The sequence below is a fragment of the Sphaerodactylus townsendi genome, linkage group LG07 (genome assembly GCF_021028975.2).
Source record: "Sphaerodactylus townsendi isolate TG3544 linkage group LG07, MPM_Stown_v2.3, whole genome shotgun sequence".
Taxonomy (NCBI): Eukaryota; Metazoa; Chordata; class Lepidosauria; order Squamata; family Sphaerodactylidae; genus Sphaerodactylus; species Sphaerodactylus townsendi.
Window position 1 is genome coordinate 62,235,515 of NC_059431.1, and position 27,400 is coordinate 62,262,914.

Genomic DNA, 27,400 nt, shown 5'->3' on the forward strand with positions numbered 1-27,400 from the left:
TTGCTCCCAGCAAAGAAATAGCTTACAAACTCATTTTCAGAAGGTTTCAGATAACTTGAAACTAGACCCAATTAACATATTTTAATAGGAGAAATTATCTTGGAAAGATATTAATTACAACAAAAAGAGGCTTTGATTGTTACGGTTTCTAAAGTATTGCCCTTGTTAGGCCCCTTTAATGATGAAACAGACTCTATCTTAAAGGGATTCTGCTCCACATTAAAAGAAATGAATTTAAAGATTTAATGACATGGAACATCTTATTTTTATTTTTTTTAATAATACTAAGACAAACTACAGTGATGAGAATAACCATTGAGAACTTTGATATTAAATTGTTATTTAATTATCAAAGTATTTTCTATGTAATGTAAAGGATTGTTTTACTTTTAGTAAATGAGTGCATATAGCATCAGTATATCTAATTCTCAATGTGACCAAATCTGTGGACACTTAGATTGGAATATGTGGCGTTCCCCCTCCCCCTCCTGTGGTCGTGGCTGACAAGCCGTCCCACCGTCCCTTTCTGAGGTGTTGGACTCCTCGTCTGTGGCCCTGGTCTTAGGGGCTCTCAATGCAGTCAGCTGCCTAAACCACAGGGTGCCCTCTGGGGGTGAGGGCAGCCCTCACTCTCTGCTGGTCTCTCCCTACAGGCGTCTGGGGTCGGTAGCTCCCCTGCTGGGGTCTGCCGTCCCCTTCCCGGTCAGCCTCTCTCTCCCCTCCTTGGTCTCCTTTCTTCTCCCCAGGTTGCCTCCACGCTCCCAGTCCCCCGTCTCTTCCGTTTCTCCACTCTCTCTCACTCCCCTTCCTTCTGCCTCTTCACTCTCTCTCACTCCTCTTCCTTCTGCTTCTCTACTCTCTCTCACTCCCCTTCCTTCTGCCTCTTCACTCTCTCTCACAACTCTTCCTTCTGCTTCTTTGTTCTTTCTCTCTCTGCTCCACCTCCCTTCCCCCACGACACTCTCCGCGACCTCCTTGGGCTCCCGCACAACCCTCCCACGCCCTGCTGCGGCCAGCCTTGCTCTCCCAGCGGTCCTCGCCTTTTGAAGACTTTCCGGCTCTTCGGGGGTGTTCCCGGCCTCGCCATCGTCCCGGCCGCGCCCCGTCGATGGCGAGAGGGGCTGCAGCTGCCGGATAAGCCGCAGCTGCGCCTCCTTGCACCCGTCGTCCACCGGCTCCGCCCCCCGCTGGCACTCCTGCTGTGGGTCCGGGCGTTGCGTCGGCCTGCTGCCGTCGTGCTGTCGGCCCCGCCCCCCGGCCGTCCGAGTCCAGGGCAAGCTGACGCGGCGACCCCCGGACAGAATATTTAGAGACTGGCACCATGAACAGATCTTTCTATAAACCTGGAAAATACCCCTGGTTTGCAGAAGAATCTGAAATCTTAAATATATTGGGATGTTTTGCTTTTTGCTGTCAAGTCCCAGTTGACTTATGGGGTTCCTGTAGAGTTTTCAAGGCCAGATGCATTCAGAGGTGGTTTGCCATTGGTGCCTCTGGTATTCCTTGCAGATCTTCCATCAAGGTTTGACCCTACTTAGCTTTTGAGATCTGATGAGATCACACTAGCCAAAATAACAGAAGCAGCACCTGTAGCTTAAAGAAATGAATGCCCTCAGTGGCATTGCTGGACAACCACAACAGTATTGCTAGCCTTCAAGCCTTGGTTTCTACAGTAAAAGCAACAATAGGTCCGTTCCTGGCCTCTTTTGGCCTAATAAGGAGGATTAATAGGGCCAGGCCTGGCAGCAGCCACCTGGCAGCTACCATGTAAGCTGCATGACTCACCCAGGCCTGGCTGCTTGCTGCTGTTTCATAGCAGCCACCCCACCAAAACAAGTGTAGTGTAGTGGTTACCATTTCAGACTATGATCTGAGAGACCCAAGCAAGAATTTCTACTCCGCCATTGGAAGCTCCTTGGGTTACCTAGGATTGCCAGCCTCCACGTGGTAGCTGGAGATCTCCTGGAATTACATCTCATCCCCAGGTGATATAAATAACGTTACCTGGTGAAAATGGCTGCTTTGGAAGGTAGATTCTATAGCCTTATACCCCACAGAAGTCCTCTCCCCAAATCTTCTCTTTAGGTCTCACCCCCATAATCTCCAGGCATTTCTGAACCTATAACTGGCAACCTCTATCTGACAGATTTGTTGTGATAATGAAATGGAAAAGAGGAGAATAATATAAGCAGTCTTGGTGTGTCAGATTGCAAGGAAAATGTAATTTTAAAATGCAGTTCAGACAAAGCAAGCTTACTGTTTACTTTCAGAGTGGAGAAGGAAAGCCTTAAGAACAGTGGAGCAACCTGATTGGCTGTGGCCTCCTTCAGTCTAATTGGGTAAGTAACAGTGTAATGCAGAGGGAGGAGAGGAAAATATTTCCTTGTCACAGACATTCTAGAAGGCTTTTGGTAGGAATACTTGGTGCTGTTAAGACCTGTCTGTCTTAATTGAGAGAAAGCTAAACTCTGAGGGAAGTAGATTAGCTCAGAGAGATTAACTTATTCTACTGGTATCAACCTGAGTGCTGAGTGCAGTCATACACAAACACTGCATAATAATGGGGTTTATTGAAGGGCCAGGTGAATACTTAATAAATCAGAATAAGGATTTCTCCTAGAGAGGAGAGAGTTCTAGCAAATTTGTTCATCTGTGGTGTGGGGATTTGCTATAAATTTTTCTCAGTAAGAGTTTATATTTTGTTTTAAGGGTTTTACCTAACTTGGAAGACTGTGTGTTTGGGTACTGAGTGAATGTACCTAGCCTATGTTAGGATCCTGTATGTGAATGTACTGAGTGAATGTACCTGGCCTATGTTAGGATCCTGTATGTGAATAGCCATAAGCCAGAACATATAAGAAAAAGAACTCTACATTCTGTGAAACATCTTATGAAACCACATCTAAGCTAAACTGAACTAAGTAATCATAAGTGTTGTGCTAAAGAAACAAAAACAATAAGTGTTTGTGCCAAGCTCTCTTGTGAATAGTGTAAATATATACTTTCTTATCTCTTGCCTTGTTTGACTTAGCCATCCATCTCCAAGTTCAAATACCCACTCTTGTACCATCTCCTCTGCCTGTTAAATAAATGTATACTATTTTGCTTAAGTTTATATCTGCCTCAGTAGATATATTTTAGTGTGCCTAGTGTAGAGAGTGTCTGAGAAGGAAAGAAAAATAAAAGTCAACGGGCTTCCCTTCAACTTCTGGTGTGAGATGACAGCAGAGGCGGAGCTACCAGGGGATGTGTGTGTGTGATGCACTGGGCGTGTGTCGGGGGGGGCGCAAAAATTCAGGTTCGTTTGTGGGTTTTTTTGTATTTTTAGGGTTTTTTCAGTTTTTGGCCTGCAGGGGGTGCAGTTTTTAGGTTAGCAGCACCAACATTTCAGGGATTTTTTTGGGAGACTCTCCTGATGATACTACCCAATTAAATGAGGTTTGGTTGAGGGGGTCCAAAGCTATGAACTTCCAAAGGGAGTGCCCCATCCCCCATTGTTTCCAATGGGAGCTAATAGGAAATGGGGGTCCATAACTTTTGACCCCCTGAACCAAACTTCACCAAACTTGGGTAATATTATCAGGAGAGGCTTCTAAAGATACCTGGAAATTTTGGTGCTGCTAGCTTAACAATTGCACCCCTGACAGCAGCTCCCCCAAATTTCCCCAGATTCTCTTTTTAAATCCACCTCCCTTGACATGGATTTAAAGGGAGAATCTGATATCCCCAGTTTAAACATTGAAAGAGATGCTGTTTCAGGGTGAGGGAGAATCCACCCCAAAACAGCATTACTTTTAATGTTGTTTAAACTGGGGACCCCAGCTTCTCCCTTTAAGGTGAATTTAAAAGGAGAATCTGGGCTCCCTAGTTTAAACACCATTGAACTTGATGCTGTTTGGGGGTGGATTCCAGCATCACTTTCAATGGTGTTTAAACTAGGGACCCCAGATTCTCTTTTTAAGGTGGGTGCCACAGGTCGAGGGAGGGCGCTGACCCTCTGGAGCCAGAGTCTGTGCCAGTACGCCAACTCAATCCCTTCCAGCCTGCCCAGCAGTAGGCCTGGGCCCCTTCCAGCCTTCCCAAGCAGTAGACCTGGGCCCCTTACTGCCTGCCCAAGTTGTAGACCTGGGCCCCTTCCTGCCTGCCCAGCAGTAGACCTGGGCGCTCCTCTGTGAGATCGGCAGACAGCTTGATTTCTCTCCCCCCTCCACTGTATCTATGGAAAATGGAGCCAGGGGTGGTGGTGAAAACTCAGATTATGCCCTGGGTTCCATTTCCCCTGGATATGCCTCTGTCCACCCTTCCGGAGTCTGTGCACGCAGGCTTCTGCCCTTCCCAGGCCCTGGGTTACATAATGTGTGGGGGTTACGTTACCCCACTGGGGTGTGGGGGGCAGGGCACTGTGGAGTGTTGGGCTGGAAAACAAAGATTGTGCACTGGGCCAGCTACGCCCACGGATGCCCGGGGGGGGGGCCTCCGCACAACTCAGATTTTGCAGCAGGCTCCATTTTCCCTAGCTACGCCTCTGGATAATGGGTGAGAGGAAGTGGCTTCATACTTCATGCTACCATGTTTTTGAGCCACCTTGGTTTCTGAAAAGGAAAGGGGGAAAAGAGTTAGTGGTTTCCCTGCCTTGGTATTATAGAAGGGTGAGTGTGTGTCTGATGCACTTGGGTTCCCATTGGAGAGTATGGCTGGGTATTAATGGAGTAAATAAATAACAAATATAACTGAAGATGGGGTAGATAGATTGCTGGGCAGGTGGGAAAGAGAAAAGTAAGTAGGGAAAATAATGATATGCCAAGAGGCAGGAAAGGGGAACTACTGTAGGGAGCGGGATTCAGGAGAAAATGAGGCATGTCCTTATGGATTGGGCCACAGTTTTCTCAGACAGACCCTGCTAGGGGAGCGAAGTCTTTGTAGATCCCTGCTTTTTCTTTACTATATACAGTGTCCTATACTGATCATAGCATTTTTTTCACAATTTAATTCTTTTCCTAGTTCTTTTCGCTGTCCCAGAAAAGGTCAGAACTGTCGGGGGGAGGGGTGGTGGGTGGGAAGTGTTGCTTTGCTTTTGTCTTTCAAATGTGCAACCATTGTGCAAATATGCTTGTATATGATAAGGTCTCCCTAAAGAAATAAAACTGGGAACTGTTTAGTTTAATAAGACTTGGCCATATCCTTGTACATAAGAAAACAAGTAAATCTGTATAAATAGATTATATAATTGAGCAGTGTATTCCTAATGATGAACCAGAAAATGATGAACCCGGAGCCCCTTGGGGACGGGGCGGTATAGAAATTGAAACAAACAAACAAACAAACAAACAAATAAATAAAAAAGGTAAAAGAACTCTGGGAGATACAATCTAGAAGGCAACCTTTCCTGAGCAAAGAGGGGCCGACTGGTCAACAACTCCCACAATCCTTCGCTTTACCAACAGAGTCCTGACCTCCCAGAAAACTGTGGGCAAAAGATCTGAAGAACAACAGGCAGTCAAAGAGCGGCAGAAAGAAAAAAGAGAGCTAGGGTAGGGTGGTAGAAAGATGACGAGAGAGTTGGGGCAGGGAGAGAGAAAGAAAATTGAAATGTGGGCAGAAAGAGAACTGGGGTGGGGAGCAAAAAGAGAAAAAAGGGATCTGGGGCAGTCACATAGCTATAATTGGGACATCCAGGCACAAAGGTCCTGTCCACCCCCTGGTGAGTCATGTGGGGGTTGGAAAACCAACCCCTACACTTTTGACCCACCAACCACACCCCTCTGGCAGGCCTTGGCCAATACGGAGGCTGGAGCCTGGGCTGCTTGGAGCAGCCACCCAGGACCCGCCTCCTGCCCGCTGGAGCCTGGACTGCACAGAGCAGCCAGCCAGCCAGGCTCTGCCCCCAGCTGGAGTCTGGGCTGTGCATTGGCTGGAGCCTGATCTGCATGGTGCCAACTCATGTAAGTGGGTATGGAAGGGGTGTGTAGCTACCATGGTGCAGGGGTGCCATTTTGCCCTGGATGCCATTTTACCCTGCTATGCCTCTGATCTGGGGTAGCAGGGCAGAAAGTTAAATAGAGAGCTGGGGTAGTGGGGCAGAAAGAGAGCCAGGGTATGGGGGCAGAAACAGAGTTGGGGTAGTAGACTCCTCACACCTTCCAAGCAAAGAAACCACTCACTGACCAGGCTTGTCATATTTTTTCCCACATTTTTAACCTCAGGAACTGAACTGCTTCTAATACGGTAGCATTTGGTGATAGGAAGCACTTTCCCTCAGCTGTGTTATACTTCCCAGAAGGTGATAGAAACCCATTATTTAAAAAGCTTTCTTGACAAACCACTTTATATAAGGCAAAAATAATAATGCTGAGGCATAAACAGAATAAAACTTATTTGCCTTATCAAGAGAGAAGATGGGAATAACTTGGATGAAAGGAATGGAGGAAGCTGCAGAAATATATATTTACAACAGAGATCTTGGCAGAGAATCAGCAGTCATTGTTTTCAGGCACAGGCATAAGTTTGTTCAGTTTCACTAAACCTAGATAGTAATAAGTTGTTTCCTAAGATGATGCAGTTCCTTATACTTCAGATGGTGCTCTGGCTAATGGATTATACACACACACTGAGTTTTATCAGGTTTGATACATTTTCTTCAGTACCCTCACTCAGCATTCACAGATAGAAAACCCAATGCTAAAGCATAAAACACTCTCTTGAGAAAAATAAAACAAAACTCCATACAGCAGATTAACTGATCTTTAGGATTCATCTTTTCTTTTCCTGGAAGATATATTCCTTACTGGTTTTATATATGTGCCCCCCACCTCCCTAGCCTGGGCTCTAAGTAACCCAACCACCCAGAGGAATACCTGGGGGAGATGGCAACCGGGGCAACACCTGCAGCACCACTGCCCCTGCACCCCCCTGCACCCCCCCCCCCGTGCCACCCATGCCCCACTTACCTTAGCCAATGGGCTGGGTTGGGCCTGGCCTGGCCTGGCCTGGCCTGGCCTGGCCTGGCCTGGCCTGGCCTGGCCTGGCCTGGCAGCAGGCGGCTCAGGCAGGTGGCTCAGGTGGGCGTTGCAGCCACAGGCCAACTCCTGCCTGAGAGCCAGCCTCCCTGTCAGCAGAGAGGCTGGGGAGGGCAGAAAGAGGCTTCAGGCACCCATCTGAGCTGCTGGTTTTTGAGCCGTGGCTGCAGGCTAGCTCCTGCCCAAGAGCGGCCTGTGGCCACGTCTCACAGCTCAGGTGGGCGCCTGAGGCCATCTCCTGCCACCCTGGCCTCCCTGCTGACAGGGAGGCTGGCTCTCGGGCAGGAGCCAGTCTGTAGCTGTGGCTCAGCAGCAGGTGACTCAGGTGGGTGTTGCGGCCACAGCCACCCTCCCTGTCAGCAGTGCAGGAGCCACTCTCAAGTGCCTGCCTGAGGTGCAAACCACCTCCCAGCCTGGCCGGACTTGGTAGTGGGTGGCACAGGCAAACACCATGGCTGCAGCTGGCTTCCCCATCAGCAGGGAGGTCGAGGAGTGCAGGAGCCAGCCTGTGGCTGTGGCACCTGCCTGAGCAGCACGGAAAAAGATGCCCATGTGATCAAATGGCGTGCCCCTGGGGACATGGGATACCTCATGTCCCCAATGGCGGTACACTACTGCAACCACCACTACACTCAGTTCTGTGTAATTTTTGCTTAAACAACAGCACACATGGCTGTCACGCAGTAGGACAAGCCAGAATCACTCACTGACTGCCACTACTTTCCTCAGAGGTATTATGTTAAGAGTTCAGATATGGCAGATAGCTCTTTGCTTCCTGAATTTTAGAGTCTCAGATTGTTCTCTGTGATCAAGTCTCTATGATCAGTCAGAGTACAGGGTTTCCTCTTCATTTTAGCAGGTACGGTTGCTAGCTCTGGTTTGGGAACTACTTGAACATTTTGGGGGTGGAGCCTGATGAGGGCAGAGTTTGGGGAGTGGAGGGACTTCAATAGGGTATAATGCCATAGGGTTCACCTTCCAAAACACCTGTTTTCTCCATGTGAACTGATCTCTATTGCCTGGTAATCAGTTCTAATACAGGGCGATCTCCAACCATGGCCTGGAGACTTGCAACTCCAGCAGGAGGTGGTACAGAAGAATTCAGAAACATCACCTTCAAGTCTGGAGGGAGTATTTATTCAGAATCAGTTGCTTTTACCTTGTAACCACCCAGCATTTTGTGACTTGTCCTATCCCCAGAACAGCCATTTTGTAATGGCACCCATTACCTAGTTTCAGAATTCTAAAAATGTTGACAGGTTCACTCGAAATGGAAATATTTACCTTAAGAATATACTGAACCTGCTTTGAAATGTTTGTGTCCAGCAGAAGATAAGCTATTTCTTCTGCAAATATGGTTACCAACCCCCAGGTGGGGCCTGGTGCTCTCCCAACCTTACAAATAATCTTCAGTCTATACAGATTAGTTCCTTTGGAGAAAATGACTGCTTTGGGAGGTGGACTCTATGGCATTATATCCTGCTGAGATGCCTCCCCCTTCCCAGGGTCCACCTTCAAATCTCTAAGAATCTCCAAGAATTTCTCAACCCATAGGTGACATCTGTAACAGTAAATAATATTTTCTGTATTTTAAATTTCCCCACATGCAGTGGAACCTCAGTTTACGTTGGTAATCCGTCCAAAAAGAATTGATGAAAACCGAAACCAATGAAAACCGAGGCAAACTTTTCCATAGGAATCAATGTAAATCCAATTAATCCATTCTAGGCACTTCAAAAAACATACCAAAAACACATTTTTGGTGAATAAACACAGTGTTTAATTCTGAAAACAGTAACAAACAATAACACTAGGACCAGCTTCAGAGCCAGTGGACCAAAGTCGTACCAGAAAGCTGTCCAAAGAGGTCTGTTTCTGATGCCTCTTTAAGATTTGTCTGAAATAGGGCAAGACATTGTCATTAAACAAATTGCAGACACGGCCTGCAACAGCTTTGTTCGGGCAATTTTTCTCCACAAACCCCTGCACCTTACTGCAAATCGATGAAAACCAAGGCAAATTGGTGAAAACCGAGACAAATTTTTCACTGAAAAAATCGATGAAAACCGAAACCGATGAAAACCAAAGGCAATGAAAACTGAGGTTCCACTGTATTTGTTTATACATACAATATTTTAAATACCATTCCCCTAAATTACATAAGATGTTCAGTGCAATCCTGATTGCTGCAATACCATGTCTGCAGTACCATTAAATGAGTGAGTAAATTGCTTTGTGTTACTTTTGTCTGTATTATATATGATAAGGTAGTATAAGCAGAGAGATAGTGCATGAAAATAGATTCATAAACATTTTCTAAGCAAAGTGATGTAAGAGAATGTATAAAAATGGTTTCCTAATCTACTTTTAAACTGTGTACTCTTTAGCATTGCATCACAATCAATAATGTAATCAAGATTCCTAACCACAAGTTAACATGAGACTAATCACTTCTGACAAGATTAGGTCAGATTCAAGATTTTTTATAAGGACAGCATTGGTGGTTCAATTAATGTCTCTCTGTGTCCCTATTAAAATAACAGCATTGTTTTTGGTCTTATGTCCAAAAGCCCACCTGATGCTGTCTTATGTTTGTCACTTTCTGCCTGAAGAGTGAATGACAAAAATCCTGCAATACAATAAAATTTGAAATAATCATACATCTCTGTAGTAAGCAAGGAATCCAAAAATGCTGTGAATACAGATCAAACAATCAACCAACCTAAACTTGGTTTTCATAACCTAGTTCAGTACTATTTAATTTGCTGACTTCTCTGTGAATAATACTATTCTAAGTCCATGAAAATTTTCAACTTGCAATTCTTGCAGCTGTCATATGATATGCAGCTGTTCAAATGATAGTTTGACTCATGCAAACATTCACTATGAAGTCTTTCAGCATACTATTAGGATTTCAGCTTGTTGCACAGATATGTACAGAATAAAATTCAACTTCTCAAAATGCATATATCAAATTGATTTCTGATTTGTAAACAAAACAAAATGAATGAATGAAAGAAAGAAGAAAATGTATTTTGCATTAAATCTTTGCAAGATGCAAAAATGATTGTTGTTTATCTGAAAGAGTTCTGTATTGGCTGGCCCAATGTAGGTTACTTTCACACAAGGGCAGAAAAATCCACCCTCACTGTAGAAGCAGCAGTGAGCAGGATGTGAAGATGAGCTGCTGTCCCTGAGTCACTCCTCCACCACCCTTTTGTTGCAGTGGTGCAGAACCACCAGCAGCCAATAATCATGCCATGCTCCCCTGTGGCTTGGCAACCCACCTGCCTTGCTTCACTAGGGAAAAAACTGTTAAAAAGCTGTAGAGGAGTGAAATGTGAAGTTTATATCCATCGTCTTTCAGTTGGCTGTATTTTGAGTGTCCACATGAGCTACCAATCTTCTTGAATGCATGCCAGATCAAAGCAGGTTTGTGCGTGCTGGCTCTAGTTAAAACAAGAAAGAATACTAGCTCCATGAACTGTACTGTGAATTAGCATGATGTCAGGTGGAAGGTCACCCAAAAAGCGGGAATGTCCAGCTGATGTAATAATTTATTTTCCCAATGAAAATATGTGACTTTGTTTCTTTGTTGCATGTATTAGTCCCAGTGCTTTTTTGCTCTTAGGCAATTTTTGCAAGTTAGCCATAGCCCAACTGGAAAGTCTGTAGCATTTACATGGCATTCCTAAGCAGAGTTGTGCGTGTGTCAAGGGCTGCCAAGAAGCTTTTGTTTTATGGTGATCCTATGAATTAATGACCTCCAAAACATCCTCCTGTCATTAACAGCCTTGCTCAGGCCTTTCAAACTGAGAGCTATGACTTTTTTTGATTGAGTCAATTCATCTTATGTTGAGTCTTCCTCATTTCCTGTTGCCTTCAACTTTTCACAGTATTATTTTCCAGCGAATGTTACTATGATAGATTACCCCTCCCACACACACACAAGGCATTTTGCATTCAAAAAGATTGGTAGCTCTGTGTGGACAAGTAGTAATCTATTCCTGTCAGACAGAGAAACATTAAATTGGCACCAGAGGTATGTAGAGTTCAAACAAAGATTTAGTTGTTTTTTGAATACTGAGGAAGATACAGTATCCTTGCAACAAATATCCAATCCACAATTATATACCTCTGCATTTTTGCAACAAAAATATCTCAGTTCAAAAATCTACATGTTTGTACATTCTATTGAGTACTCTATTGAGTACCAGGAACAAATTAGGGATCCTGATAGTCCATTCAAAGCTGGCATTTGGTTGCATCAGGTATCCATTGATACCCAATGCAACCAGGGTCAGGGAAAGAAAATGATCACTCCAGTCCTTCTGTTTGAGTGCTGATGGAATTTATATCAGGCTAGATTCATCTAGAAGTCCAGTGGTACTTCAAAGACTAACAACAATTCCTTCAAATGTTAGCTCTAAAACGGTAGCTGAAGGCCAGCAACTGCTTTAGGTAATTATTTAGTTTGGAGATATAACAGCTCCAGTTTCTGTTTCCCCCAGGGCATTTTTGAACTGAGATATTTTTGTTGCAAAGATGCAGCGGTATATAACTGTGGATTGGATATTTGTTGCAAGGATACTGTATCTTCCTCAGTATTCAAAAAACAACTAAATCTTTGTTTGAACTCTACATACCTCTGGTGCCAATTTAATGTTTCTCTGTCTGACAGGAATAGATTACTATTTGTCCACACAGAGCTACCAATCTTCTTGAATGCAAAATGCCTTGTGTGTGTGGGAGGGGTAATCTATCACTGGGAAAATAACATTCACTGGAAAACAGTACTTAGGCACTAGAAAAATGTAGCCCACCCAGATTTCCATCTAGTGGACAACTATTAAGAGATTATATGGGATAACACCATGTAACACACATCACTATTGATATAACAATGAGCTCTATGCCTGATTCTTATTAATTCTGCATATCCAGGCAGAAGAGTTACATGAGATTTATATTCATATATGACATAAAATGTATTTCTGCCTATTATAGATAGTAAGAGTTAAATAAACCTTTTACACTTTTATAGCTAATATAAACACTTTAGCAATGCTAATCAGTTGTACTGATTTTCTGTTGTGATTTTCCTTAATAATTAAGCAAAAGCTCTAGGATGCAATCAAGTTATACACTAGGGGGTTCATGCAAATAGTTGAAGGGTTGGCTTTTTACAGTCAGTTTTCTTGTTGAACACATTCAGAAGGAAATGTATTGACATTTTAAAAAGGGAAATACAATTTACTTTCATAATCTCTTGTAATAAGGGAATCACCATTGTGTTGGGAGTCAGCCTGCAAATATACATTTATTTTAGTTTAACACAATATTATATGTTATTCATCCACAAAGTAATGTGGTTTGACAGTTAAGGATATACTAAGGATTGCTGCTTCTTGCATTTCCACAGCAACCTTTTCATCTTTATACAACATTTTCCTCTTACAAGTAGCTACTTTCATCCCATTTTGCGTTATTCAATTTTGTTGGGGCATTCAATTAATTTTTTTCAGTTATTTCATTGCACATTTTTGATCTGCTTTCTGATAAAGTTGTCACAGGCAATTTTTGTGGATACAGAATTTTATTTAACTGAAATTATTTTGTTTTAATTACTTTTTTTCAAATAGGCTAGAAAGCTCGCACATCTTAGCCCAAAATCTGGGAGATAGGTGTTTAATTTCTTCTGCGGTTCCATCTTTTATTATAGCAAATCTCTTTGTAGACATCCCTTGTTTTGTAGCATGATAATATCATGAGGAATTAAGACTCAAAATGCATGGCATTAAGCTGTTTATGTAAGTCAGTCTACAGCACTGGATAATGACCAATGGGGACCATTAAGGATTTGCAGGGGGCATATCATTTCCTCCATATCCACTTTAGAGTTACCAGTACGAATCCCCACCCACAGCTGGTGTTTCTTGCTGCCACTTATAGTGGTAGTGGGAGAAATATTAACTGGAATTAAACGTTCTGGTATTTCCCATAAGTGACATCAGCCCTCTCTAGGAATCACCAAAAACTCTATTTTTTAATTTTATTGGGCTTGCTATCCTGCCCTTTCTCATCTGGAGCCAGGCTCAAGGTGACTAACACCCATAATAATACAAAATGTATATTCCATATAAAATGTAGCAAACATAAATAAAAACATTAAAACTACATTAATATCAATCCAGATTCTAAAGATGGTGACCATAATTAAATCACGTAAAGTATCATTTCCAGATCCCAAATAGCTTAAAAATTTCTTCTCCCGCCTATCATAAGCAAATTAAAACAAGGTGGAGGGGAGAGAGAAAGAGTGGCAGTTCAGCAAGGTGGAAAAAGATTGTAGATTAATCAAAGGCCCATTGACCACTCCCCATGCTGCTGCCCCTTGATCTCCCACTAGTCTTTTCATTTCCTCACAATTTCCTCTTTCCCTCCTCTGGTAGCCCCCACAGCATCTTTTCTTTTTCATGCATCTACCCTGTCAGATACCCTGATGAAGGAATTGCCACTGGTTATAGGTTGGTAGATTGACTTGTGGATGAAAAGGAAAGAAGGGAAGAGGTCCATTTTCAGGACTGTTTAATCTTACAAGTTACAGAATCCAAGATTTGGGAGGCTCAGCAATACCGTTGTGGTTTCCGGGTCACTTCAAATATGGCCACTGATTGTTCAGTGGGCATTCTTTTCATAAAGCTACAGACATTTCTGGTTTTGGGGGAAAAGGATTAATCTCCTGATTTTTTAAAATAATAACGAAGAAAAACACAGTAAAAAATGAAAAGACCAGCAATAATAAAGAAAAAAGTATCATGTTAATTACAGTTCAGCAAGAGGTAGTTATACTGCATATTGATCTTTAATATCATAAAATAATCAAGTTATTTTACAAAGATTTTAAGAAAGATTTTTACAATTTTTTTAAAATTTCCAATTAGTTTTTTTTTAAGATTTCAGACTTTTCTGCAACTTTGAGACTTTCCTTCACATTTTCAGGGAAATGCCCCACCTGTCTGTTTCTGTGTCTGTTTTGCAGCTCTATCTGAAATATTCTTTATGACATGGTTCCAAAATAGTTATATTGATAATTACAATGTGAACTGGAGGCATATACAATTTGTTTTCAAGGATAAGTTTTTTGTTTAAATGTGAAAAATTTTGGCAACAATTAATACATATAATGCTCCTTTTAAGCTGCTTTTGTAATCTGTTTGAGCAGCCAATTGCTAAAAGATTTTTGTGTCATTTCAGACAAAACTATTTTTGCTCTCATCTGCTAATGGATTTTCTCCCCAAATAAAGCCACTTGTGTCCTGTTGGCATAAAAAGCTGCTTTCACCCATTCTCACTTCTTCCTTTTGCTTCTGAATCCCTGCGTTGTACTGTTTAGCGTATCTGGAGGCTTCCAAAAATACAACTTTTTCCCTGCTTTTTTGTGGCCCATACTTTTTCCTTCTTTTTTTGGAACATGATAAGATTAAGTCTATAGCACTATCGCACTATAGAAATTCAGTGCATCCAAATGGATTGCTATGGTACTATAACACTATACTACTATAGCACTAACCTTAGAATGTTACAAAAAGCTGAAAAAGAACATGGGGAAAAAGCTGTGTATGAAATGTATGAGATGGCTCATTATCAGATTGAAATCAGCTAAAATATCCAATTTGGAATGATAATCTGAAAGGGACCTATGTGTTTGTTGATGATATTATTAAAGAGTTCGGTGTTTACATTTACTTTAACTTGCTGTATACTGTAGGAAACTGTCTAAATAACACATTTTCTTTTGTTTACGCATAATTTGTTTTCTAGTTTCAGCCTCTCAAATAGCAAACATTAAGACATATATACTATTAGTGCAGAGTAAGTCACAGTGCAGCCCTTTATCATGTCTGAGTATATTTGCAATTTTAAATTCCATAATAATGCCAAGTAGTATAATTTTATATACTAAATTATCAAGGATATGCGTTATATTCCTAAAGTAGTAAAATAAGTTTAGTTTGACAGAAAAGTAAGTATGCCATAAATTTTGTTTCCCTAAAAAAATTCACCCCCACCCCTGAAGAAGGAAGGTTTGTTTTTTAAAAAAACCTTCTATGGCTTTAAAAATTCCAGACATTTTATATCTCTAGAAGTTATGGCTTCATTGGTGTTATAGTAGTATCTTGTGGAATTAACACAGGGATTTCTCTAAACATGTCAGGGAGTTCTGTCCAGACAATAATAAACGTATTTCAAAATCCATTTCCAAAACTCTAAAGGAATTGTTGTGAATGAGTCGTAAATTATTCCACTAATGACTCCCAGGAAACAGAATTGATTGTCCACTAATAGACATGCAGTGTAGACAGTATATTTCATTAAAGTACTTAGTGCAAGTACAGCTGATTCCAAAGTTATATTGCCCACATCAGTGTGTTGAGTTTGAATATAGTGTGGCCGAGGATTCTAAGGAGTCTTCAGTTAACTCCTGCATTCTGCGAAAAATTGACCCATGAAGGCATGGCCATGTTTTGTGTGTGTGTGTGTATGTGTGTGTGTGTGTGCGTTTTGTTTGTATGTGTATTGACTTTATATTCATTTTTATTCCTGATAATTTTACTTAGGTCATAATCTTATAGAAAAAAATCATTTCTTTTCCTTTACTGCTTCAATATAATTAATAATATAATTAATGTATACTCTCTTTTTACAGGGCTCCCTGTCGAAAAGATGGTTCTTTATTTGGACTGGTTTGTTCATTTCCTACTCGCATTTTTGTGCCATTGGATAGACATAACTTTATCCCTGAACCTTGAGGACCCAAATGTGTGTAGCCACTGGGAGAGGTAACATTTCTATTAATCAAATTCTTATGATATTTTGCTTGTAGCTAATGCTTATTTTGGTTCATCATATTTAAGGTATGAATTGTTTGTGTAGCTTACTGTTGGAGCTTTCTGTTGCCAAACAAGGGATTATTCTGCCAGAGAAGAAGCTTTTGGGGTCAGCAGAACATTATTTGCACCAAAGGAAAATGTTAGACTCATCAGAACAGGCATGTAGGATCCAACTTTGTGAACCATATTCTGATGTTACCCTGTAGAAAAAAAAAGCAAAACTCAACTAAATATTCACATTTAATTTGAGATTAAAATGTATCCATGTCTGTATTAGGGAACAGAAATCAAAAGTAGCAGCCACACTAGAAATGAAAGATACCTTTAATCCAATTAACTCAGTGGGGGAATCTGCATATTCAGAGTATAATTAGCCTACTGGAAGCTATCCAGGTATAATTATGAATCTTTTCTATATTAAACCTTGTTGGCTTAATTACTTTCTTATTTTGAAGAGGAGGCAGGAAATTCAGAAATCATACCTTCAGTGCAATATTATTTGCTTCAGTGCAGCAGCAGATCGGTACATATGTCATATGCATGAAGCTATACCTTTCCTAAAGTTAAAGGAGAGATAACATGCAAAGGAGCATTATATATTCATTGGAGTTCTTAAGCATGTATGGCAGAAGCTGTAAGGCAGAGGTATTGCAGAGCTGTAAGGTATTGTACAGAAGTGTTCCTCCCATTGGGCAAAGTGGGCAGTTGCTCAGGGCGCCACTTTGTGGTGGGCGCCAAAAATGCAGGTTCGTTTGTGGGATTTTTTATATTTTCAGTGTTTTTTGTTTTTGGCCTGCAGGGGGCACAGTTTTTAGGCTAGCAGCACCAAAATTACAGGGATGTTTCTGGAGACTCTCCTGATGCTATCACCCAGGCTTGGTGAGGTTTGGTTGAGGGGGTCCAAAGTTATGGACTCCCAAGGGGCGTGCCCCATCCCCATTGTTTCCAATGGGAGCTAATAGGAGATGGGGGCTACACCTTTGAGGATCCATAACTTTGGACCCCCTGAACCAAACTTCACCAAACCTGGGAGGTATCATCAGGAGAGTCTCTTACTAATAGCACCAAGGTTTTGTGAAGTTTGGTCCAGGGGGTCCAAAGCTATGGACTCCCAAAGGGGATGCCCACATCCCCCAATGTTTCCAATGGGAGCTAATAGAAGATGGGGGCTACACCTTTGAGGGTCCATAACTTTGAACCCCCTGAACCAAACTTCACCAAACCTGGGTGGTATCATTAGGAGAGTCTCCTAAAGATACCCTGAAAGTTTGGTGCTGCTAGCTTAACAATTGCACCCCTGACAGCAGGCACCCCCCCAAATTTCCCCAGATTTTCCTTTTAAATCCCCCCTTTTGGCATGGATTTAAAGGGAAAATCTAAGGTCCCCAGTTTAAACATTGAAAGTAATGCTGTTTCAGGGTGAGGGAGAATCCACCCCCAAACAGCATCCCTTTCAATGTTGTTTAAACTGGGGACCCCAGATTGTCCCTTTAAGGTGGATTTAAAAGGAGAATCTGGGCTCCCTAGTTTAAACACCCTTGAAAATGATGCTGTTTGGGGGTGGATTCCAACATCACTTGTTTAAATGAGGGAGCCCAGATTCTCCTTTTAAATCCACCTTAAAGTGAGAATCTGGGGTCCCCAGTTTAAATAACATTGAAAGTGATGCTGTTTCCCCCAATTGGGGGACTGGATACAACACCATAAAATGTTTTCATAGCAGCAATAAAACATTTTGAAAGCATTTTGAAAATGTTTTCAAAAAATATTTCTGCTGTGGGCATGGCCCATTGCTGTGTTCAGATTTGTGAGTTGGGGCATGTTCTATAATGTGATAGTGACTTTGAAACGACCTGGTGGAAAAAAATCATTATTTGGTCACGATGGGGGAGGGTGGCTGCCCATGGGGAGGCATCAAACTCAGGTTTTGCCCAGGGCTCCAGTTTGCCTAGGTACACCACTGATTGTTTAACACAGTATCAAGTTTGCAAATAATTATGACTAGCGTTTCATCTTCATTCCTATACATTGGTACATTTTTGCTTTCCAAGGAAGTTGCCATGCTTTAGAAAAGCCACTAAATTGATCTTTACTATATTTTACAGCATACATGTAACAAACAACTGGTTGTCCAGTGGTCACTTCTTAAATATAGTAATCTTACAGCTTTCTTCTTGTATTCTGGGGTGTGGCAGGAAAGGAGAACATAGAAAACCACAATCTGGAAAGCTATCATGGAACTTTTGGTTGAACTAGAATAGATGATAGGACACATAACTAAATTAGCTTTCATCAGTGAGTTATGTTTGAATATTTGTCAATCCTACATCTGTTAGGAAAACTGCCCACATAATAATGAAGTGTAATGACAATTCAATTGAGATTATAGAACAAATTTAGAACACTGCCTTTGATAAATAATGAGCAAAAATGTTTGATTAATTTGCACAGGATTTTCTACTGTAGGAGGGGGACATCTCAGCTGGGTGTCTTCTCCACCAATAGCAAGGAGGCAGGAACTCGTCATAATTTTAGCCGTGTCACTTCCTGTCCATTGCCGAGGCCATCTTCAATCAGTATTTTCTCCTGCCTAGCAGGGAGTGCTAGTGATTTTGAGAGGCTCTAGTGTATTACGTGTGTGTGTGTGTTTGGGGTGCTTTTGACAGCGTTAAAACCTCCAAAACGACTAGAAAAGCCTAGTTCTGCCTAGGACTGCGACGAGAAAACGCGGCGAACCCGAAAAGGGGGCAAAAGCAGCTTCCCGCCTTTTTCTCTGCAACGGCCCGCCAAAAAGCCCAAGATGGCATCGGGCTCATTTACTCCGCCGCGGCAAGACTTCGCCGAATCGGCAGCGGAAAGAACTCGCGCAGCCAAAGGAGGGCGCAAACAAGCCTCTGCCGTGGAAGATCCGCCGGCTACCAAACAGAACGGCAAGGCAGCAGGGCGCGCGGAGGGACCTCCGGCGCCCAAGAAGGCTAAGAAGAAGCTGCTTGGGAGCTTAGCGCCTTCCCAGGGCGCGGCCGCTCGCGGCGGCTCCCCGGCCAGTTCCTCCTACCCCGTCAGGGCTATGGAGTGCTGGGCCAACTCGCCGTCTAACCCTCCACCCGCGGATGCGGCGGAAGGCGCGGCGACGCAACAAACGCAAGTACTGGGGACCCGGGCGATCGGGGGGGAGCAGAGCGATCCGGATCAGCCGGATGCGCCCGCACACTCTCAAGGAGGCGCGAATGACGATATCATTGCCTGACAGCGCGCGCCTCCTGCTGATTTTGCACTAATGCTTAGAGAACAAATAGAGAGAGTGCTGGATGATAGGGAACGGAGAGCCGCTCTAATTACCAACCCCCCTCCTCCCCCTCCCAGAGCCATCGCTTGCTCTGCGGCTAACGTGACAAACCCACAATATAGAGACCCTCTTGCCCTCCAAGAGGACGAAGAGGAGGAGGAAATAGTAGAAGAAGAAGAGGAAGGGGAAGCAGAAGAAGGGGCTAGGTTCTCAGATACTGAGGAACCTATCATTGAAAAAACTGATTTATCCCCACAATTCTTCAAACAAGAGGATATTCAGCTATTAATAAATAAAACTATATCAGCCCTGGATCTCCAGGACTCGCCAACGCCTTCATCGCAGACGCCACACTTGACGCCATCGCCATGGTGGCCAGAACCATAGCTTCCAATATGGTAGCTAGACGCAACACCTGGCTTAGACCATGGCAGGCGGATATGCAATCAAAAAATGCAGTGGCAGCCTATTCCTACTATGGGGAACAGGTATTCGGAAAGCAACTGGAACAGGTTCTGATCCAGACCAAAGACCAGAAAAAAGCCATGCCAAAATCAGTTAGACAGGACCGTGCCTTTACTAGTCAGGGAGGCCCACGCACTACTTTCAGAGCACACAAAACTCTTCCCAGATTTAATAGAGACAACAGCCGCAACACATGGCAAAACCAGAATTCCTTTCGTGGCAAAAACTCTTTCCGCCCATTCCAAAAACAAGGAAAGAGTTTTAAAACAGACAAAAACAAACAATGACTCTCGGGAAGACCCAGTGGGGGGACGCCTGGCCAACTTTTTACCAGCTTGGCAGGGAGCTCACATAGACCAATGGACAAAAGAGGTGATAAAAACGAGTTACGTAATAGAATTCCTCAAAATCCCAGACCGCCTCTTTGTCCCGTCCCCTCTGTCTTCCAAACGGACAAAAGCCAAAAGAACACTAGCAGCAGTTTCACACCTGCTGGACATACAAGCGGTAGAACCGGTCCCCCTCCAGGAGAGGTCATTAGGGACCTATTCTCACTTTTTTACAGTACCAAAACGAAATGGGGAAGCCAGAGCGGTGCTAAATCTCCGTTTTGTCAACAAATTTATTCGGCTACCAAGATTCAAAATGGAATCCCTCCGATCCATCTCCCTAGCTCTGAAACACAGGGAATTCCTAACTTCCCTGGATCTGAGGGAAGCCTATCTACACATACCCATCCATCCGGCCCACAAGAAGTTCCTCAGGTTCACGGTAGGGAACGACCACTTTCAGTTCAGGGCGTTGCCATTCGGATTAGCCACGGCTCCCAGAACGTTCACAAAGGTGTTACTGGGCCCCATTATACATCTCAGGGAAGAGGGAATACACATACATCCCTATTTAGACGACCTGCTAATAAGGTCCCAAAACAGAGACAAGGGGATACAGGACATTGCCAGGGTGCAACAAATATTACAACAGTACGGGTTCCTCATAAATCTGGACAAAAGCTCCCTCCAACCAGCCCAGAAGCTGGAACATCTAGGAGCAATCATAGATACCACAAGAAACTCACTATACATTCCTCCAGAAAAGATGCACAAAATACAAAGCTTGTCACAAAAAATCTTAGCCACGCCCCGACCAACTTTATTGCAGTTGGCGAGCCTCCTAGGCCTGTTCATATCCGTAATAGACTTAAACCAATGGGCGCGACTACATGCCAGACCACTGCAACTGTTCTTACGACCATTCCAGATGGAGATTATCCAAAAGAAAGACAGAAAACTTTACCTAACGCCACAGGTCAGACAAAGCCTCAAATGGTGGCTGTGCAAAAACAACCTAGTAAAGGGAAAATGCTACCTTCACGACGACAGAATTCAACTGTTTACAGACTCCAGTCTCTCGGGATGGGGGGCCACCTTGAACCAAAAGTTCGTCCAAGGCACTTGGACAAAACTAGAAGCATCACTACCCATCAACCTGTTGGAAACCCGAGCAGTGTACCTGGCCTTACAGCATTTCCACACAGAAATCAAACGCCAACATCTGATAGTCAAAACAGACAACATCGCTGCAAAGATATATATCAACAACCAGGGGGGATCGAGATCCCCCCAGCTGCACAAGGAAGTTCTGAAAGTACTAAATTGGTCAGAATCGCATCTGCTGTCAATCGAGGCACAGTACATCCGCGGGATACAAAACGACAAGGCGGACTGGCTGAGCAGACAGCAGGTGCAAGAGGGCGAGTGGAGACTCAACCCACAGGTGTTCCAGGACATTTGCCAACAGCTGGGCCAACCCAAAATGGATCTGTTCGCTACAGCGAGCAACACTCAACTGCCCCTGTTTATGTCCAGATATTTCCATCACAAGGCAACCCAAGTGGATGCCATCACAGCCCCCTGGCCACGCCAGCTACTTTATGCCTTTCCGCCGATCTCAATGATTCCGCGTCTCCTCTGAAAAATCAGGTTGGAAGAAGCCCAGGTCATCCTCATCGCGCCACAATGGCCCAGAAGACCGTGGTACTCCACACTCCTAGAGATGTCTACGCGTCAACCTCTAACTCTACCAGTATCCCACAACCTACTAACACAGGGACCTATAGCCCACCAAGACCCAGGTTGGCTCAAGTTGACCGCGTGGAGTGTGAACGGAAAAAATTAAGGCTAAGGGGCTATTCAACCCAGGTAACAAACACCATACTGGCAGCGCGTAGACGATCGACAATCAACATCTACAACGCATCCTGGAGAACTTTTGTCAAATGGTGCCAACCACGAAAAATAGACCCAGAAGAGCCATCTATAGGCAACATCTTAGAATTCCTCCAAAAGGGGTTCGAAAAGGGCCTGCGTTGCGCCACCCTAAAAAGGCAAATCTCGGCACTATCCACAGTGTGCAACACGATAGACGCCAAACCCATCTCTAGCCATCCGGATGTGACGAACTTCCTCAGGGGAGTAAAATTATCTCAACCGCTGGTGGTACACCGATTCCCTTCCTGGCGGCTGCACGTAGTGCTAACAGCCTTAACTAAACCCCCATTCGAACCGATCCAAACAATTCCTCTACGATGGGTGCGAATGAAAACTCTCTTCCTACTCGCTATAACATCAGCACGTAGGGTCTCTGAGATTAGAGCACTATCGGTCAACGCGAAGCTCTGCATATTCTTTAAAGATAGAGTAGTACTACGCCTGGACCCAACCTTCGTTCCCAAGGTCTATTCCAAATTTCACCTTCAACAGGAAATTGTGTTACCTAACTTTATGCCCAACCCTTCTCACCCTAAAGAGAAGGCTTGGCATACCCTGGACGCCCGCAGGGCACTAAAGGCCTTCATAATCAGAACAGAGAACATCCGCAAAACGGAGAATCTCTTCATCAACGTTAACTCTCCTAACGTAGGTGCTCCGATGTCAACAGCAGCCATAAGTACAACCTTAAAGGCCACAATCATAGAGGCGTACAAATCGGCCTCACTACCTATACCTTTAGGCGTTACAGCGCATTCAATACGCAGCGCAGCAACGAACGCTGCATTCCGTAATAGAGCATCAGTTGAACAGATCTGTAAAGCGGCCACTTGGTCGTCAAGCTCTTCGTTTATTAGGCACTATAAGATGAACTCTCTAGCCTCAGCGGAAACTGCCTTCGGCCGCAGAGTGCTGGAGCACATCATCGGGGACTGATGGACCCACCCTAATTAGGGACACTGCTTGGGGAGGTCCCAGCTGAGATGTCCCCCTCCTACAGTAGAAGGATCCATTGAATACTTACTGTGAAGGGTCTTTCTACTGTAGGTAAGGGGGACATCTCGACCCCCCCTGGTCCTTATTAGTCCCCGATGCCTTGTAAATAGTTTGAATGTTGGTTAACACACACCTGAGCCTCTCCTTATCTTGTTAGTTGTTCGGTTATTAACATTAGCGTCCGGTCACTTCAAAAACTGTCAAGGCAAACTGCTAGGTCATAAGGATACTGATTGAAGATGGCCTCGGCAATGGACAGGAAGTGACACGGCTAAAATTATGACGAGTTCCTGCCTCCTTGCTATTGGTGGAGAAGACACCCAGCTGAGATGTCCCCCTTACCTACAGTAGAAAGACCCTTCACAGTAAGTATTCAATGGATCCTTCTTAGACAGTGATAGACATATTATCTGTAGTGTGGTTATGCAATATGTCATGTATTTTACGGGCAACCCACAAAGCAATCTTGTTCATGTTCTTTACAGCTTTTTGTAGATTTAGGAAAATTCCAGTTTTCACGTTGGATTCTTCACTTTCCTAACAAAGAAGTTTGCAAGGTTGTCCAGAGAAGCTGAAAAATGAACAAAATAATAGAAATTTCCAAACAGGAAAGCAAGGTTTAAATTCTCACATTTTATATGCAGCTGAGAGCCAGTGTGGTACTTGGTTAAGATGTCTGACCAGGACCTGAGAAACCCAGGGTTCAAATCTCCACTCATGCCATGGAAACTTCCTGGGTGAGCTAGGGCCCATCACACACTCTCAACCCTGACCCTGGTTATTACTTGGATGGGAGACCTTCAAGGAATGCTAATGGTCATGATTCAGAGGTAGGCAATGGCAAACCACTGCTAAACATCTCTTGCCTTGAAAACACTGCAGGGTCACCACAAGTCAGATATGACTTGATAGCAAAATAATAATCCAATTACCAAGATTATTTTTCTGGGTAAAATCAGATCCCCACCCACATATTTGTGGCACAATTTTCATAATTATTTGTGGAGTAGGCTCATCCAACTTTAGTTTCCCAGTGCATGAAATATATGTTTAGATAATGAAAGGAACATATCATGAGTAGTATGCACATGCAAGTCATAATGCCTCATGGCAGACTTTTTGGTTTGGGCTGAAGTTGTCCATTTCTGTGTGAGAACTGCTGGGACAAATTTACGTACAAATTGCGGAGGGGAGGGAAGAAAACACTTTACCTTAGAGGTAGAAGTGTCTTCGTTAGATGCTGACATACCAAGCTTGTTCAGCCTATGACTTGCTGCAGATATGAACCTAGATATTCACCAGAAAAAGTGTACTATTTATTTTAATAATTTACACTGCTGTTATAAAACCAGAATTTTACCTACTAAAACACACACACAGTGTTTGATTTGAAACATTCTAAGATGACTTTGTTTTGAAGTGGAATTTAATTCAAAGATTTCTCCATTCAGACGTCTTAAATTATGCTCTGCATGTGAAGGAAGAAGAGCAATGGAACTTGGCAATAAATTGTGTTTGTGCTCATCATGGACAAACCTCTGTTTGTTATAGGATCTGAATGCCACCAATGTCTGCAGCTTTTTGAAACCTAAATTGGCAGCTTTTTTTGGTTTAAATCAGCAGAGGTTGTGTTGATGAACATGTTTAGTAATTTATTTTTGTTTCTATTCAGTTATTCTGTTACAGTGCAAGAATCTTATCCACATCCTTTTGATCAGATTTACTATACCAGCTGTACAGACATATTGAACTGGTTTAAATGCACACGACACAGGTAATTTTAAAAATATGCTTTCAGTTTGCTTTGTGGGACTAAGTGGATAAGTGGCTGCTTGATATTAAAAAGAGTTTATACTAAGCTATTCATCAGGCTATTCATCATATTCATTCGGAATGAACCTAACATCTACAGATTATGGTGGTACAAACATCATATTTAGGATAGGATTTCTCTTGTAAGTTATCCCTGAGAAATGTAAGCTGTAAAGTATAGTCCAGTGATGGCGAACCTTTTAGAGACCGAGTGCCAGGCGTGGAGTGAGGGGAAACTGCGCCCAGAGCACACGTGTGCCCTGTGCCCTTGCCAAGCCCCCGCCTGCCCCCGCCCTGCCCTGGAATGCCCCCTGAATGCCTTGAAACACCCTCGCCACACCCCTGCAGAGGCGCACGCCCAGTGCATTGCGCACCCCTCACTCCCTTGGTGCTATGCCACTGCCGAGTGCCCAAACTGGGGCGACAATGCGTGTGCCCACAAAGAGGGCTCTGAGTGCCACCTCTGGCATGTGTGCCATAGGTTCGCCACCACTGATATAGTCTATGGAAATATAATGTAAGCTGTAAAGTATGCTCTTGCAAAGGATGGTTGAGCTGTGAAAGTCTGTGTGATGCAAAGGTGTGAAAAAATATTCCTGATGTCCTCTAAAGTGAAATTGTAAATAAGAGTAATATTATTGACGCAGGTAATTTATCTGTTTTTATTATCTGTGAAAAGAATCTATCTCTAGCACTACTGCCAAATCTTCTATTTGGACTAGCATGTACCATTGACTAGGGAGCATGCTATTAGCAGAGGATAACTGCTCTAAAGTATTTGTTTTTGTTTATTATCATTAAAATGTCAATTCAAATTTAGTTTTTGTTAAAAGTTCCTTTAGTGCTGGCTTGTTTTGTTCTGATTACCCTATTCTTGCTTTCAGATTATATTGTGTATGTTTTGAATTTATACCAATGCATTAGATCAGTAAAAATGTAGGTCACAGTCTAGAGATCTCAGTGTCTAATATTTAAAAAACTGTTTGTGTCCTTAAGGTTATTTTAGTTTACTTGTCAAATTCTAAACTAGTTTAGGAAATATGTGAATTAGTAGTTTCCTTAGGAAAGAATTAATATGAACACTTCAGTCAGTTTTGTTTGTAGGTTTAGACTTACAGGTCAATCTACAATATCCCTAAATATCCACAGTTGCATGTTTTAATGTACACATTAACAATTTTAAAATTTATTGTTTGATAGAATCAGTTACCGTACTGCCTACAGACATGGAGAAAAAACTATGTACCGACGGAAATCTCAGTGTTGCCCTGGATTTTATGAAAGCAGGGAAATGTGCATCCGTAAGTGTAATTATCTTTATATTATATGACTTACCTTAAGTTATCAAAAAATTTGGTAACTCAAAGAAATATATGCTAAAGCAGGTAACAAGTATTAGTTAATATTTCCTTACATTAAACTTACTGCAAGGTAGATCTCTGCCCTGTTTGTATGAAGTGGATTGCTGTTCAGTTCATCTTTCTTGAATTCCTCTTCCTTGGAGGTGCCAGTGCTGATGGATGCATAATTTTTTTGAGTGACAGTTCCAGTTGGCAGTTGCATGTTTCTGTCCAACATCCCTAGTGCCAGGATTACAAGAGCCAGTGATTATTCCTTCAGCTGTCAGTTAGGCAGAAAGATTCTAGTGCACAAGTTTAAAGTGGACAGTAACTGTCACAGGAAATGGAGAACAAAACTGTGGTTTCGTCCTGCAAAGGAAGAGTTGGACCATGAACACTGGTCTTTAGATGGACATGACAAAAAAGGATTATTCTTAAGAGCCAGCCTTTAAAAAAACCTTCAGTTTATTTCCAGGGAACAGATGACACTTTGTTGTTAGCTTAAGTTTTTACTTGCAAGTCCAAATTCTGGGTGGACTCCATGGATTGTATGATTGCACATATTTGACAGAGCATTAGAATTTTGTGAACATCAAGTTTCCCTATGAATTTTGATTTTCCTTGTGGAATAAAGTTTCTAATACTACCCTGTTCAGGTACCACTGGTAGTGAGGGAATCTCAGTGAAAGTAGCAAAAGAAATTGAAAATAACTAGAACCTGTTAGAAAAATGAAGCAATATATAATATTTTTCTTCTACATGTTCCTTAAATGTCAGCATTTTACTTGTTTTGTTGATTGTGTAAATACTATGAAAGTATTTGTCTGTCTCCACCTATGATATCAGTTATTGATGTTCTATGGGTACTTTAAATAACAGAAAAATTGGTCCAGGAAATACCCAATGGACATCTATCCTCTACCCTTTGGTTATTACCATTTATTCTACTTATTGTTAACTAGCGGGGCCCGGCCACACGTTGCTGTGGCTTGCTGTGGTGAAATGGGAAAGGAACAGTAGCAGTAAATCAATTGCAGAGGCCATCAGTACGTGCTCATGGAAATGCGCAGGCTGATGCTGTACGATTTCATTTATGTGTGTGACCGCATCCTCCCTCACTTCTGTTCCCCTGCATGGCACCCCGCCCCCTACCTCCCTCCCCTTTCCCTTTGCTAGAGTGAGTGGGTCATATCCAGATGCTGGGCCCTCTCCCTCCCCTCCCTTGCATGCCACCCCTCACTCTCTCCCCTCCCTAACTTCTCTTACCTTGCATGCCTCCCCCTCTGTCCCTTCCCTCTCCCACCCTCTCTGTTCCCTTGCATGC

The 27,400-nt window shown here is 43.0% G+C and overlaps 1 protein-coding gene across 2 annotated transcripts in view; it reads left to right on the plus strand.

Annotated features, from left to right (window-relative positions):
* The window catches only part of MEGF10 (multiple EGF like domains 10), a 138,299-nt gene that overhangs the window by 19,266 nt on the left and 91,633 nt on the right, over positions 1 to 27,400 (plus strand). For both annotated transcript variants that reach the window (XM_048503647.1, XM_048503646.1), the window contains exons 2-4: positions 15,727 to 15,859; positions 24,597 to 24,698; positions 25,937 to 26,037. In XM_048503647.1, the coding sequence (XP_048359604.1) occupies positions 15,744 to 15,859; positions 24,597 to 24,698; positions 25,937 to 26,037 (319 nt within the window). In that variant the 5' untranslated portion in view covers positions 15,727 to 15,743. The remainder of the gene's footprint in view (positions 1 to 15,726; positions 15,860 to 24,596; positions 24,699 to 25,936; positions 26,038 to 27,400) is intronic.